This window comes from Brassica rapa, chromosome A03, assembly GCF_000309985.2.
Source record: "Brassica rapa cultivar Chiifu-401-42 chromosome A03, CAAS_Brap_v3.01, whole genome shotgun sequence".
Classification (NCBI taxonomy): Eukaryota; Viridiplantae; Streptophyta; class Magnoliopsida; order Brassicales; family Brassicaceae; genus Brassica; species Brassica rapa.
This window is the reverse complement of record NC_024797.2, coordinates 14,169,389-14,184,767: the sequence shown is the minus strand read 5'-3', so window position 1 is coordinate 14,184,767 and position 15,379 is coordinate 14,169,389. Positions and strand designations below refer to the sequence as shown.

The following is a 15,379-nucleotide window of genomic DNA, read 5'->3' as shown; positions in this document are numbered from 1 at the left end:
AAATAAATATTTTTAAAATAAATCTTAATTATTTTATTCTAATTAATATTAAAAATTTAAAATATAGTTAAATTTCCTAAAACTTAACCTACAGTTAATAAGTAAACATTTTTACTATCTTTTTGGGTTATGCTATTGAATATACAGAATATTTATCAAGTACAAAATGAGTTAGACAAACAGATTAACCATTTCATATGAACTAACAAAAAGATTAATCACGTGTTTTGAAACCGCTCTCAAAATCTAATATTAGCCTTTTAGATAGTATTAAATAGAGAACTACGACCACTCAAATTGATGATCAATAAAACATTGAGATACTTAGTTAACAATGAAGTATTGAATTTGTAATGAAAGAAGTTATCCCACGCTGATATATCGTCATGTACATCCTCCAATATTGGAAATAGTTCTTGCATATAAGAGTATCTAGTTTTTTTTTTTGACAAACGGATATTATAAGAGTATCATTCTAGTTAAATAAATACAAAACATTACTATCATATATTATTAATCTCTATTAGTATTTGAGCAATAAAAACATTTATGAATTTATGCACAAATTTAAACATACACACATACTCATTCAATATATATAAGCGCGCACACAGATACTATAATAGAGTACTTAATTAATCTACAAACTAAAAATCTAGATTTTGAGAACATAAAACCACGTAGTGACAAAAATAAACATTTGTAAACCTAACTGATCGGCTGTTGTTGGTACAGAGGTTAGAAAATGGGTTGGTAATAGATGCATTTACACATTAATTAGTATGGAAGCAAAAGAAATCCATTTATATGTAATATAAATAATTACTTTTCAAAGCTGATGGTTTCTTACCTATATAGGTATAAGAATTGGGAAACCAGGAGGTGAAAGAAAAACAGTAACTTTTTAAATTTGTCTTTTACCTTATATGGACTGAAACTCTCCTCTATATATATACAAGTAAGAGTAAGTTTTTCCCACAGGAGCATTTATGGAGCTTTAGATAATCATAAATGCATTGCACCCTCTCTATGCGCCAAGCAATAACTCCTTTTTCTTCTTGCAAATCCACCTGTTTCCTTTCTTCCTCCCTTGTCTTCTTCTTCTCTTTCTCCTTCTTCCACAAACTTCCATTGTACCTAGTTACCTCTTCCTCGGTTTAAGATTGTCCAAGAAAAACCCGGGTTTCTGGTGACCGGTCGGTTAGCCAGATTCCTAACAAAAACTCCCTTTTGTTTCTCCTTGCCACTATCCCGGATCTTTTGTTACCCTAAAGAAAAACTGCCACAAACCAAAGATCATTGTGAATTAGGGTTTCATTATGCCTCCAGAAGTAAGATCTCTCTCTATATATATATATATATTTTATGCACGCAGATATGTATCCCTATGCTTTTTTTTTGTCAACATGTATCCCTCTGCGTATGTATTGCATGTCTGAGAATTAAGAATAAGTGGTTAGAGCTTCCATTTATTTTCTTCTTTTTTTAATTTAAATTTTGGTTTCTCAAGATCTAGATTTATAGTATAATGCTGTGTTTATGTTTTAGATTTTTTTTTATATAGTTTAGTTTCACGCGTTAGTGTCTTTTTGCGAAGACTTATGATCTCGTTAAGAACTAAGAAAGCGTTACTAAAAACTTTCTTGGAGTTTACTAAAAACTTTCTTGGAGTTACAAGTTCAAAAGGGGTTTGACGAAATCTACTTGGTGGTTGTGTAACCAACACAGTCCATTGACTTATTGTCAACGCTTAAATTAACCCTATACTACATTTAATTATAGAACCCTAGATCTCTATCTTTCTACACATTTAATTAATTAAGTCTAGTCTATCTTATTAGTTTTAGTATCTTTACCGAAAACGGTTCCTTTTATTGCACCAAGACTAAGGTCAATTTAATTTTTTAATAAATTTGATTGAGAGATTAGAAACTTGTACTCTCTCTCTCTCTCTCTTACTAGCTTTTGAGAGAGAAACTCATTTAACTCGAACCCAAAATTTCCACCAACCAAAAGGAAAAAGAAAAAAATAACTACAAGGAGATCTGTCTTTATAGGGTTTCAAAAACTTCCAAAGAACTCAGAAGATCAGATCGAAATAAGTATGTTCTTGTTTTCATTTTTGACCTTACCCCAAATTAGGGTTTCTTAAAGAACATAGCTCTCTTTCCCATCTTCCTTCACCGTCAGATCTGTCCGGTAGATCTAATGTTTTTGAGAAGTCTTGTGACTTTCCATGATTGGTTTTCTTTCTTTGTTGATTTGCACGCACACTAGGAGACAGATACGCTCACATATATGCACTGTTTTATATATGTACTATAGATCCCTTTCATCTTAAGTATGAAGAAGGATGATATTTTCTCTATAATTTTCTTTTCAAAAATATCATTTTTGGTATATATATCCAAGTGTTTCCTCTTATTTATATCACATATTTATACAATTAATGTATCAAGAAGATTATCATGATTGTAGCTAGTTTATTAATATGTTATATTAAGAAGTAGATACTCATAGGTCTATACTGCGGTTGTGGTTGTGGCTCAGTGTCGTCGAATATTATCATTCATCTCGATCTAGCTTGAAGAAAAAACGTGAACTTCTCCCTTGTTTTTGTTGTATCTAGCTATATTTATAAAATTATCTAAATTAATACTTATTTTTATTTATGTCTAAATTTTCTACTATTAAGATAAGGCTCATATAGTTTATCTATACATATGTGATATAAGTGATTTTTTTGTAATCTAAAAAGTGTAGTATATATATATATAACAAAAAGGGTGGAACCCCATATTTTATTGTTAGTTTACCGTTTAATTGTGAAAATGATCACTATATATTAAAGCTAATTAGAGTTTCATAACACCTCGAAATTATTTCTTCTTAACATCATTATTTTCTTCCATTGCGATAATGATCTTCTTCATTCCATTTAGATATATGTGACCATTTCAAATACAATCTTTAACTATTTTGATTTTGAGCATGCAGTGGAAGATATACTTGGAGTAGAAAACCAAATCAAGAAACAATTATGATCATAGCCTAGAAGATTTGAGGGAACCAACGTTCACAACTTAAAAACGTGATTATTAGTATCTGATTGAGTGATCAGAATCAAATCATCATCACAATGTATCATCCAAACATGTTTGAGAGCCATCATATGTTCGACATGACCACAAAGAGTACCTCCGACAACGACTTTGGAATCACCGGAAGCCGTGAAGATGATTTCGAGACCAAGTCAGGCACCGAAGTCACCACCGAGAATCCTTCCGGTGAAGAGCTTCAAGATCCTAACCAACGTCCCAACAAAAAGAAGCGTTACCATCGCCACACGCAACGTCAAATCCAAGAGCTGGAATCGTAAGAAACAACACTCACTCAAGCTCTAGCTCATATAACAATAGACATGAAAACATTTCCAAAGTTTAAATTTTGAGTTTTTTGGATTTTACAGGTTCTTTAAAGAATGCCCTCATCCAGATGATAAGCAACGTAAAGAGTTGAGCCGCGATCTCGGTTTAGAGCCTCTTCAAATAAAGTTTTGGTTCCAAAACAAACGCACGCAAATGAAGGTATATAACCATTTACGTATAATATATATGTAGTTAACCATTTTTCATGTATATATATTAATTATATATAGTTAACCAGTTTTCATGTCAATGAACTATTAAAGGAAGTTATATTGCTCACAATTTATTTTTGTATAAAATATGTAGGCACAACATGAGAGGCATGATAACCAGATTCTGAAGTCAGACAATGACAAGCTCAGAGCAGAGAACAATAGATACAAAGAGGCACTAAGCAATGCTACATGCCCTAGTTGTGGCGGTCCAGCTGCTATTGGAGAAATGTCTTTCGACGAACAGCATCTCAGGATTGAAAATGCTCGCCTCCGAGAAGAGGTAATATATACACACATGCAGACACACACACACACACACACACATATGTGTGACATAAGTTAAATTGGATTAATCTGATTTTATTACCACTTGACGTTCAGATTGATCGAATCTCAGCCATTGCTGCAAAATACGTTGGGAAGCCAATAGGATCGTCATTCGCTCCACTAGCAATCCAGGGTCCTTCTCGTTCGCTTGATCTTGAAGTTGGCAACTTTGGGAACCAAGCAGGTTTTGTAGGGGAAATGTATGGAACAGGTGACATTTTGAGGCCAGTCTCAATCCCTTCTGAATCAGACAAGCCAATGATCATAGAGCTAGCGGTTGCAGCTATGGAGGAACTCGTGAGAATGGCTCGAGTGGGGGATCCTTTATGGGTTTCAACCGATAATTCTAATGAAATTCTCAACGAAGAAGAGTATTTCAGAACGTTTCCAAGAGGAATCGGACCAAAGCCATTAGGTTTGAGATCAGAGGCGTCAAGAGAATCAGCTGTTGTTATAATGAATCACATCAATCTCGTTGAGATTCTCATGGATGTGGTAATTAATTAAATTGAATTGTTTCTTGATCTCCAAGTTTTAGTTACTAACTTCTAAGCCCTAGTTAACTAATATTTTACTTCTGTGTTGTTTTTTTTTATGTGGGAATAAGAATCAATGGTCTTGTGTTTTCTCTGGGATTGTGTCAAGAGCCTTGACGCTGGAAGTTCTTTCCACTGGAGTTGCTGGGAACTACAATGGTGCTTTGCAAGTGGTATGTATACTAAGTTGATTACTTGCTTCTCAAGAAACTAAACTAAAGAGTGTAGGTTATGTTATTAATGTTGGGTTTGTGTTTTTGTTGTCTGGAATGTAATTAAAGATGACAGCTGAGTTTCAAGTTCCGTCGCCGCTAGTCCCAACACGTGAAAACTACTTTGTGAGATACTGTAAACAGCATAGCGACGGTTCTTGGGCTGTGGTTGATGTCTCTTTGGACAGCCTTAGACCGAACCCGATTTCAAGAACTAGAAGAAGGCCTTCTGGTTGTCTGATTCAAGAACTGCCTAATGGTTATTCTAAGGTAAAGCAGAAGATATGAAGGGTTTAGATTGAATGTTCATGAAATTTAAGGTGAAATTTGGAAATTTAGAGAAGTTATGGGGTGATTGTTTTTGTTGTTTGAAGGTTACATGGGTAGAACATATGGAGGTGGATGATAGATCGGTTCACACTATGTATAAACCGCTGGTTCATTCCGGTTTAGCTTTTGGAGCGAGACGTTGGGTGTCTACACTCGAACGTCAGTGCGAGCGGCTCGCGAGTTCGATGGCCAGCAACATCCCGGCTAGTGATCTTTCCGGTACTTTTTTAGATGGCTATTTTAATGGTTTTGAAAGTGTTTGGGCTGCATAGAGAAGTTGTTAAATTTACTCATCAGAACCTTTCACTTTAGGGTAATTGTGAATATGTTGTGGCTTGCTGATTTAAAAAGTTCATAAATTTACTCTTTCAGTTCCTTTAATTTTATGGAAATTGAATAAGTTGGGGGCTGAACTGAAAGTTTTGAAATTTACTCACAGGGCCTTATAACTTTGTTATTAGGTCCTTTAATTTTGTGGTAATTTTGTTAGATGTTGAGGGCTGAGAAGTTGTTAAAATTTACTCATTAGGTCCTTTAGTTTTGTGGTAATTATGAATATGCTGGGGATGAAATGAGACGTTATAAAATTTACTCATTCAGGTCCTTTAATTTGTGGTAAATTATGAATCTGTTTGAGGCTGAACTGAAAAGTTCTTAATTTTACTAATAGGTTCTTTAATTTATGGTAATTTTGTTAATATTTGTTGAATTTACTAATAGGTCCTTTTCTTTTATGGTAATTATGATTGCAGTGATAACGAGTCCCGAAGGGAGGAAGAGCATGTTGAAGCTAGCGGAAAGTATGTGATTGGCGCGTCGACTGCACATGCATGGACCACAATGTCGTCAACTGGATCCGATGATGTTCGAGTCATGACCCGAAAGAGCATGGATGATCCGGGAAGACCTCCGGGGATCGTTCTTAGCGCCGCGACTTCATTCTGGATCCCAGTGGCTCCCAAACGGGTTTTCGACTTCCTCCGCGACGAAAATTCAAGAAGCGAGGTAAATATAATACAGACCGGACCGGTCGGTCTGACATGGAATTATTCTTCTTACTGAATCCGGTTTATATTAGAACAACTAGAGCAGGTGATCATCCAAGGTTGAATTCCAAACCGGTTTACTAAATTTTGTCAAAAACCGGTTTAATAAATCACATACTTCCTCTGTTTAAAATTAACGATGATTGTTCCAACTTTTCTCACATTAAAAAATTGAAAATTTAATTATAGCTCAATTATTTTATGTGATTAATATTTTTTGTAACTTTAAACTAATAATAATTCAATAAATTAAATTATTTTGTGAAATTTATAATTTATCATTACTATTAACAAAATGCATAAACTTGTTTTTGTTTTTAAAAACAATTCTTAGAAACATTTATTTTTTTGGAAAATTGGAGTATTTGATTAGTAATACTACAATATATTATCATTTTCAAATCATGTGCAAGTTTTATATTAGTGTTTTAAAAGAAAATTTCTTTATTTTCAAAAAAAATTCAAGGATATCAAAAATTTGTTTTTTTTTTAATTTGTGTTTTTGAAACATATTCATGCAGTGGGATATTCTCTCAAATGGAGGAATGGTTCAAGAAATGGCTCATATAGCAAATGGTCGAGAACCTGGAAACTGCGTCTCGTTGCTCCGAGTCAACGTAAAATTCTTGTCTGTAACATCAAGATTTTGTTTTTCGATGTCGGACTCAAAATGGTTTCGGTTGTAACAGAGCGGAAACTCGAGCCAAAGCAACATGTTGATTCTACAAGAAAGCTGTACGGACGCATCTGGATCGTACGTGATCTATGCGCCGGTGGATATAGTGGCGATGAACGTTGTTCTAAGCGGAGGAGATCCTGATTACGTGGCGTTGCTCCCGTCTGGTTTCGCTATATTACCCGATGGTTCGGTCGGAGGAGGAGGAGATGGGAATCAAGAAGTGGTTTCTTCTTCTACTGCATCTGAGAGTTGTGGTTCACTGTTAACCGTTGCGTTTCAGATACTTGTTGATTCTGTTCCTACAGCTAAGCTCTCTCTTGGCTCGGTGGCTACGGTTAACAGTCTGATCAAATGTACGGTGGAGAGGATTAAAGCCGCCGTTGCTGGTGACCGAGGTGGAGGAGGACCATAATTCTTCCAGCCTTCCAGGTATGACTTAAACATTTAAGTTTGTGAAATTTTTACCCATTTTCTGTGGTTTCTTAAATGAAAAGTTTTTTTAAACTGTAAACGCAAACCTGTTGTGTTTGGCGTTTGCGTTGACATTTAGAAAGATGTAAAACTAGCTTTTGAAACAGTCGAGATGGGGTAGTATTCTTGTGAAGCAAGAAAGAAGACTATAGTATATGTTTTGACTAATGTGGTTTGTGTTCTTTCTTTTGCCTGCAGAAGTAACAAGGAAGGAAAGGAGAAAAATAGCGTTTATGCCTTAATGGTTTATTTCTAGTTTCTGTATGTTTTGATAATCCAGATGAAGTCAAGAACGCACCTTTAACGTTTAAATCTTTATCTCAAGGATGATGAGAAAAGAAAGGGTAAAGAGGTTCGGGTATTGACTTCTGATGGAAACCCACAGTCCTTTTTATTTACCTTTCCTAAGCTTGTCTGTTCAGCGTTCTGCTTTATAACAGTTTGTGAACACTTTTGGGTGTCCTCTCTTTAGATGTTTTACCCACCAAGTGTATGTTTCTTTATTTGTTTTGTAAGCTCTTTTTGTGGCAAGACTATATATTAGTAACATTAGTTTCTGTTGAACTCCCTATTCAGCTTATTCGTATATGATCGAACCAGAAAGAAATTCAGTCTACATCAAAAAGGTTCTAAAGTATTTCAAACTCAAAAAAGCTTAGATGAATAAAACGTCAAACTTGTGTCATGAGAATAAATATTAAGAGAAATTGTACTCCCTACACACCATTTTTCCCCTATTTACACTCCATACCCTATATCCCTCCAATTTTTTTCCCCCCAACATTACCATTTTCCCCCCATTCAATGATATCCCACCTTTGTTAGTATATTTAGCTAATTTACTCAAATATTAATTAAATCACATTTTTAGTATCTCAAGTAAATTTCTTATTCTTTTTCTTCTTTTTCATTTTTAATAGGTAAATATTTTTGAGAGAGTATCAATAGCAGTGTTATAAAACACTAATTGTTTATAACTATCATAAAATTGAAATATTAAATTTATTTTGCATGTAAACTTTATTTTGGTAACATCAAAAGGCATTATGGAACTGGACTTTTTTTGTAGTAACCTATTTACTCTTTTTGTTCATGACCTTAGAGATTTTGTCCTTTTCCTTCTAATTTCCTACTTCTATGGGGTTCACAGTTCAAACATTTGATTTGAGGTTGTTATGATTTTTATCGAAGTTTTATTTGTACAACATTTTTTTTTGTATAAGTTTATTTTTTGTACTTTAATTTAAATATTTGATGTGTTGCTCTTTAATCTCTTAACTAGGTCAGTTGTGGACAAAAAAAAAAGAATCTCTGTAACAGAATATGTTTTAACAAAAAACCTGAGTAACAGAGTATCTTCCAAAGTATTTTGCCTTTCTTAATTTCTAGTTAAACACATACCATTTTACTAGTTTAAAGCAGAAATAATAAATAAAATATAATTTTATTTTTCTTAGATAACCATTCGTTCATTTGTTGTTGTCACCCTTTTTTCAAGATATTTTTTTGTATATGGGTCCAGCTTTTAGATGTATATATTATAATTAAAAAAAACAAAGATGAGTTTTATACCTGTGTTGACAATTGACATCATGTTACAGTGATATATCATAAAGATTCAATATATCTTTTTTTGACAAAAATGAAAACTAGTTTTTGATTGGTTAATCCTTAGCCATTGATTGCTTTAAATCAAACGCCTACAAGTCAATCTTTTGTTAATCTTTTTTCCCTCTTTAGATTCTATACTAGGATAAGATCCACGCCTTGCGCGGGATTAAGTTATTATTTTTATTATATTTTGGAGAATGAAACAATAGTTTGGCATCATTTGGATTAGGGGTGTTCAATCCGGATATCGGATTGGTTTCGGTTCGGTTCGATTTTTTCGATATTTCGGTTAGTAAAATATAACTACTATTCTAAATCCATATTTACTTTGACTTTAGTCTTTCACATACTTTTCAAAGATTTCAACTGGACGACTAAATTGATCAGCCAATCTTGTTGCTTTAAATCATTAGTATTTATATATATATATATATATTGTTTAGTTTGAATATTTATTAAATAAAAATTCATATGCGTTATATTTTATGATCATTTGTAACTTATTATAACAAAGTATAATCTATTGATCACAAAATTTTCAGAGTGAGAATCTTCAAATTTCTAATAATATATAGACGTCTTGAAAAATTTAAAATATAACATATAAGAAAAAATATAAATGTTTTTATTATATATTTAATGTGATTTTTTAATATCTTTCAATAATACAAAATTAAAAAAAAAGAACTAAGATACCAAAATTGTTATCAAATATTTCTTATTCATAATAATTAATTTTCATATATACGTTAATCATATTAGGTAATTTCATAGCTTCTAATTAAGGAAAGTGCAAAAAAAAAATTTGGTAGATTATTTATCAATTCAATAGTTAGTTTAAGATGGACCAACCTATTTTTTTAAAAATAGTATATTTTATATAGTAATTTATTAAATGAGAATTTATAATCATACAGTTCTATGATCATTCATATCATTTTATAACTGAATATTTAAATCATCTATAACAAAATTTTCAATGTGAAATCTTTAATAAGTTTATAATTTATAAATGTTTTTGAAAATTCATTGAAAGTTTTAATATTAAAATATTTATGTAATCTTATGGTATATATTTTAATATATATATATATATATGTTTTATTATTAAATGATATTTTTTACTCATATGGTTTTAAAATCATGTGTATCTTCTTATAATATTAAATAATTTTCATATTAATACAATTTTATGACCATTTGTAACTTATTATGACAAAAAACAAATCTATTGATCACAAAATTTTCAGAGTGAGATCTTCAAATTTCTAATAATTTATAGACGTTTTGAAAAATTCAAAATATAACACATAACGAAAAATATAAATGGTTTTATTATATATTTAATGTGATTTTTTAATATCTTTTAATAATATAAAATTAAAAAAAAGAACTAAGATACAAAAATTGTTATCAAATATTTATTATTTATAATAATTAATTTTCACATATAATGAAAACTCACTATTTTCGTAGGGGGGTTCATATAAATTTTTTGAATTTTTTGCGTAGCTTTTATTTAAGGAAAGAGCAAAATATTTTTTGGTACGTTATTTATCAATTCAATAGTTAGTTTAATAAAAAGTGTAATATAAATTAAGATGAAACAACCTATTTTTCTAAGAATAGTATATTTTGTATAGTTATTTATTATATAAGAATTTATAATCATACGGTTCTATGATCATTCATATCGTTTTATAACAAAATATTTAAATCATCGATAACAAAATTTTCAATCTGAAATCTTTAATAAGTTTATAATTTATAAATGTTCTTGAAAATTCATTGAAAGTTTTAATATTAAAATATTTATGTAATCTTATGGTATATAGTGTTTAATCTATATATATATATATATTTTATTATTAAATGATATTTTTTACTCATATGGTTTTAAAATCATGTGTATCTTCTTATAATAAAAATGTTAAACCATTGATCATTAATTTTTAACATAATAATTTTAATAGTTTTAGTCATTTATTGTCGTTTTTAAAAATTCAAAATATAACATATACGAAATAATCTAAATTTTACTTTTATAGCTAATTTGATTGTTTAATTTATTTTAATAATATAAAATTAAACAAAAAATGATGGAGGAGATATAAATTGTTATCAAATCTTTATTATTAAAATCATTAATTGTCATATATTTATTAGTCATTTATGGTAATTCCGTAGGTTTTATTTAAGGAAAGAAAATAGCATATCATATCATTATATCATATAGTTTGACCAACTTATGTATCTAACAACATATAAAAATCGAATGTGGACCTACTTATTTTTCAATTGAATGTAATTGATTACCTAATTGAGTGCCACATATGCATTGAGGCCTCTTTTAATTAATACAAAATTGAGGTTACATCTTTTCAAATGTTCCTCAATTAATATATAAGGGATATCTTTGTGATTGTTTTTTACAGGGAAAAGATTTTTATTCTAGTAAAGTAACAAATTGTTAAAAAAGTAACAAAATCTACCGAGTGATACTGTATGGCATATTATTTATGACTTCTAGCTAATGCAGCTAGTCCGTGTTCTTCTACCACATCCATTCTACTTACATGTTGGAAGGAAGAAGATAAGGCCTTATTGGTTAAAGATACTGAAAAATGTAGATACGATCAAGTCAAGGAATGATTAGCTCAAAGTATAGGAGAACCTCTTACGGTTTTAGAGGGTTCTACCGGTTTAACTGATTTGATAGGTTTATACCAGACCGTAAAAATGTGTGTTTGGTTCGTTCGAATTAATAACATTCCGAATTTCCGTTTCTTACTAATATTTTTCGCTATTTTCAACTACTGTCTACTATATGTACTTATTGAGTTTTTAACTATTCTTATCTATGTCTTGTAGTAACAATTTTTTTTTTTCATTTGGCTCCGGTTCGGTATATGATTGTTAGTTGCCACATATCATGTATAACCAGGTTTAATTAAAAGAGTTGAATCAAATATAAAATGATAAATTTGATCAGAAATTTAATAATTATTTTTAAAAATGTCTTGCATATGTATATGGATGTTAAATTTTTTTTTTTTGAAGCTTTGACGGAAAAACTCAATTTTGCATATCGAATAAATTTAAAATTTCAGTATATATTTAAAAATTACATAATAATTGTGTGAATCAAAATTAAAGGGTTAAGATTTAAGCCCTCTACAAATGGTTTTACATGGTTAGGGCTAACCCTCTGAGGTTGAGCCCATATTAACATCTCTACATATGTACCATTTTTTTCTTTTGTTTAAAAAAAAAACTTATTTTAGTATTAAAATGATTAGTGTTGACCATCATATATAGTAGGAGAATGATCCAATGTTATTCTTATTATTCTTTTGACAAAGATTCAACATTATTATTCTGATTTCTTTCACTGGATGAGCAAACCGGATAAATAAACAACACAGTCAATCTGATTGACTATATTTTATGATCAATCCTCAGCCTCCTCAGGTGGTTTTTGCGGGTTGAAGATGATCGAGACGCTGTTAACGCAGTGGCGTTCATCGGTAGGAGTATCATAACCTTCTCCTTTTGTAACATGGCCTAAATGCCCGTCGCATACTGCACAAGTGATCTCTGTACTTATCCCATCTGGATCAGGCTGATGATAAACGTAGAATCAAATCAAGAAACACAGAAAAAGTTTTCAGTCATTAAAAAAACTCATGAAATTAAACCAAAAACATATAAAGAGAAGCTATACCGTTCGGTTAATGGCACCAGGGAGTCCTTCAAAGAAAGCTGGCCAACCACATCCGGAGTCAAACTTTGTGCTGGATTTATACAGAGGAGTTTTGCATCCGACACAGCTGAAAATTCCATCCTCGAAGAATTTGTCATATTCTCCAGTTCCTGGTATTCTGAAACAATTTCACCAAAACATGAAAACGGATCCTTCAAAGATTCTTTATATGATTGCCTTGCAGCTTAATTACCATGTTGAATCTGTTAATTGAGAAACAAGGGATTCTTGAGTTATAAGACTCGAAGATAAAAGAAAGAACCCAAAAATAACTTACTCAGTGCCTTTTTGTCGGAGGATCCTAAACTGCTCAGGAGAAAGGATCGCACGCCACGCCTCCTCTGTTTTCTGAACCACCAGTCCATGAGCTGCCGCCATCACCGCCACTTAAGATAACCGGAAGCTGAGATATTACGACGGAGGAACCGAATCAGATAATGATATTGATCATCTAGGAACTTCTTGATCAGACATTTATACCTAGTTTTCAGTGATGTATCTTTATTAGTTTTGCGTCTACATTCATTAAATATGAACTGTTAGGACCTGTACACTGGTGTAGATTGAATTAATGAATCATGCACGTGATATATCTGCTTAATTGACACCTAATCCTTTCCCGGTTCAGTTTCCGAAATTCGGATTCATATCATATGGGAACGTATCTGAGTTGAAATAAGCATTAGTGGGACGAAGACTCATCATATAGGTGGAAGCAGACCGAATAATTATTCTGGAATTTTAAAAATTGAAAATCCGAATCCGTACCATCCGGTTCTAGATCTGTAACCGGATAAAATCTATTCTGATCCAAACATGGCTGAACCGGCTTTCGGGTGCTAATGCAGCCTTGATGGTATATGTTGCAAATCGATCGAGTAGGGATGTTCCGACTCAGCTAGATCCAAAACCCGCAATTCTATAGATATTTAAGTATTTAAGATAAGTCTAATACGATCCAAAAATATTTAGCACATCTATCGTATTAATTTATAATTACTAAAAAGAATTAGTATTTGACGTGTTTATTATAAAAATTGCCATTGAAATTAACTTATTTCTTAGTGTCTTCATTAGAGTTACTTCCTTCATATATGTTACATATATAATAAGCTATGATTTCAGAAATGTATGATGTACCTTTATTGGAACACGTATGATGTACCTAATCATATGCAATTATCTTTTTTGTTTTTGTTTTTATGCTTTTGGGAATACCCAAAATAATTCACCTTTAGTTGTTGAAACATATGTAGGGTATACTTACATAAAACATTATCTTTTTTTTTTGTCACATAAAACATTATCTTTATTTGTGGCTTATATTGGAGTATGGACTAGAACTGTATCTAGACGACTAGATGCGCCAGGTGCGTAAGCTGGTCATCGAGATTGATAGATATTTTTGTACAGTTCCAGCCGTCCTTCCAAGAGTTTGTACACGTTATCCAAAATGCTTGTGACGTTGTTACTTTACAACGTGGTTCTCGTTGATGTTTCTTCACCAGTGTCTTTCCCATGTCTCAAGGAATTGAGACTTGTAAACATCAAATTCCCAGGTGATGATGAATCTGTCAGCAGGCTTCTATCTAATGATGACAATGTTACCATTTTCACCGTGAGAGTGCCTTCTCTAAAGAATTTACATCTGTGCGATTCAGCTTTCAAAGAATGATGAATGTGATAGATGCTCCTTCTTTGGAGACATTGGCTTTTCAAAATTGTACTGCTGGGTTTTGTGTCCTTGAGAACGAAATGCCTAACATTGTAAAGGCACATACTGACCTTTTGTATAGTCATTCATGGAAGATTCTGGGTTCTATAACTGCAGTCAAGGTTCTACGTTTATGTTTATCATCCTCAGAGGTATTTTAGTCGTGTCTTTATCATTCTGTCTACAATTTCTTTTTGGAACCAGGTATGGAATAATGACTAAACAAATCTTTCTTCCACATGAAAAATAACTTGCAGGATTCATATCCTAGTAGTTGTGTCTTCCGCCGTCTTGTAGATTTTACCCCATGCAGATGTGACAAGCAGTGGTTGAACCTACTCATGCGTGTGCTTAGACATTCACCCAAATTACGTACTCTAAAACTTGACCATGTATATGTATTTTTCAATCCAATACATTTTGTGTCTTTGACCTGATTATTTTTCAGTTCACTCACTGTCTCTTTTACTATTTATTTCAGTACCATGGCGCTCAGGCTAATCAACCGAGCCCATGTTGGAGTGAACCGAGCTTAGTTCCCGAATGTTTGTTATCGAGTCTTGAAACTCTCGAATGGGAAGATTATGAAGGAACAAAAAACGAGAAAGAAGTGGTGAAATTTATCTTATGAAACGGTAGCTGTTTGGAAAAGGTGACTATCTCCTCTAAACCCACTGACCCCGAGGAGAAACTTGAGATGATTAAGGAGTTGGCATCGTCGTTCAGGCGTTCACCTATATGCCAGCTTGTATTCAACTGAAGCTATAGTCAGACATGTCAACTAACATCGTGTTTTGCCTGAATCTTAGATAAGCTATTATAACGTTTTTATGTTTTTCTTTTGTTCTTCCAACTTTAGCTCTTTGAGTTTCATATTTTCTTTTCTTTAAGGGTTTTTAGTAATTAAACCCCTCAACTAAAGATGAATCGTAAAATAAATCTTCAACTAAAAATCCTGTGAAATAAACCCTCAACTTTAGTTCCGTTAACATATGTTACCCTCCGTCTAAAAAACCGTGACGGAGGATGACATATGTTAACGATTTA

General features: G+C 32.0%; 2 protein-coding genes and 1 pseudogene across 3 annotated transcripts; 2 read left to right on the top strand and 1 right to left on the bottom strand.

The window, feature by feature from the left end:
- Positions 1-873: 873 nt before the first annotated feature.
- LOC103858676 lies at positions 874-7,815 on the top strand (annotated as a pseudogene).
- Positions 7,816-12,125: 4,310 nt separating this feature from the next.
- LOC103858675 (peptide methionine sulfoxide reductase B5) lies at positions 12,126-13,157 on the bottom strand. Of its 2 annotated transcripts, XM_033286223.1 has the most exons (4): positions 12,896-13,157; positions 12,580-12,736; positions 12,298-12,477; positions 12,126-12,227 (listed from the first exon to the last, which is right to left on the bottom strand). In XM_033286223.1, the coding sequence occupies exons 1-3, from the start codon at positions 12,994-12,996 to the stop codon at positions 12,307-12,309; spliced, it is 429 nt and encodes a 142-aa protein (XP_033142114.1). In that variant the 5' UTR covers positions 12,997-13,157; the 3' UTR covers positions 12,126-12,227; positions 12,298-12,306. The 2 variants fall into 2 exon arrangements, with proteins under 2 accessions (XP_033142114.1, XP_009134322.1); XM_009136074.3 differs by having other exon boundaries at positions 12,171-12,477.
- A 237-nt stretch (positions 13,158-13,394) lies between these two features.
- Positions 13,395-15,235, top strand: LOC103858674 (probable FBD-associated F-box protein At1g32375). The gene is made up of 3 exons (XM_033286216.1): positions 13,395-14,484; positions 14,590-14,724; positions 14,814-15,235. Exons 1-3 carry the CDS (start codon positions 14,290-14,292, stop codon positions 14,961-14,963), a joined length of 480 nt encoding a protein of 159 aa, XP_033142107.1. The 5' UTR covers positions 13,395-14,289; the 3' UTR covers positions 14,964-15,235.
- Positions 15,236-15,379: the final 144 nt, after the last annotated feature.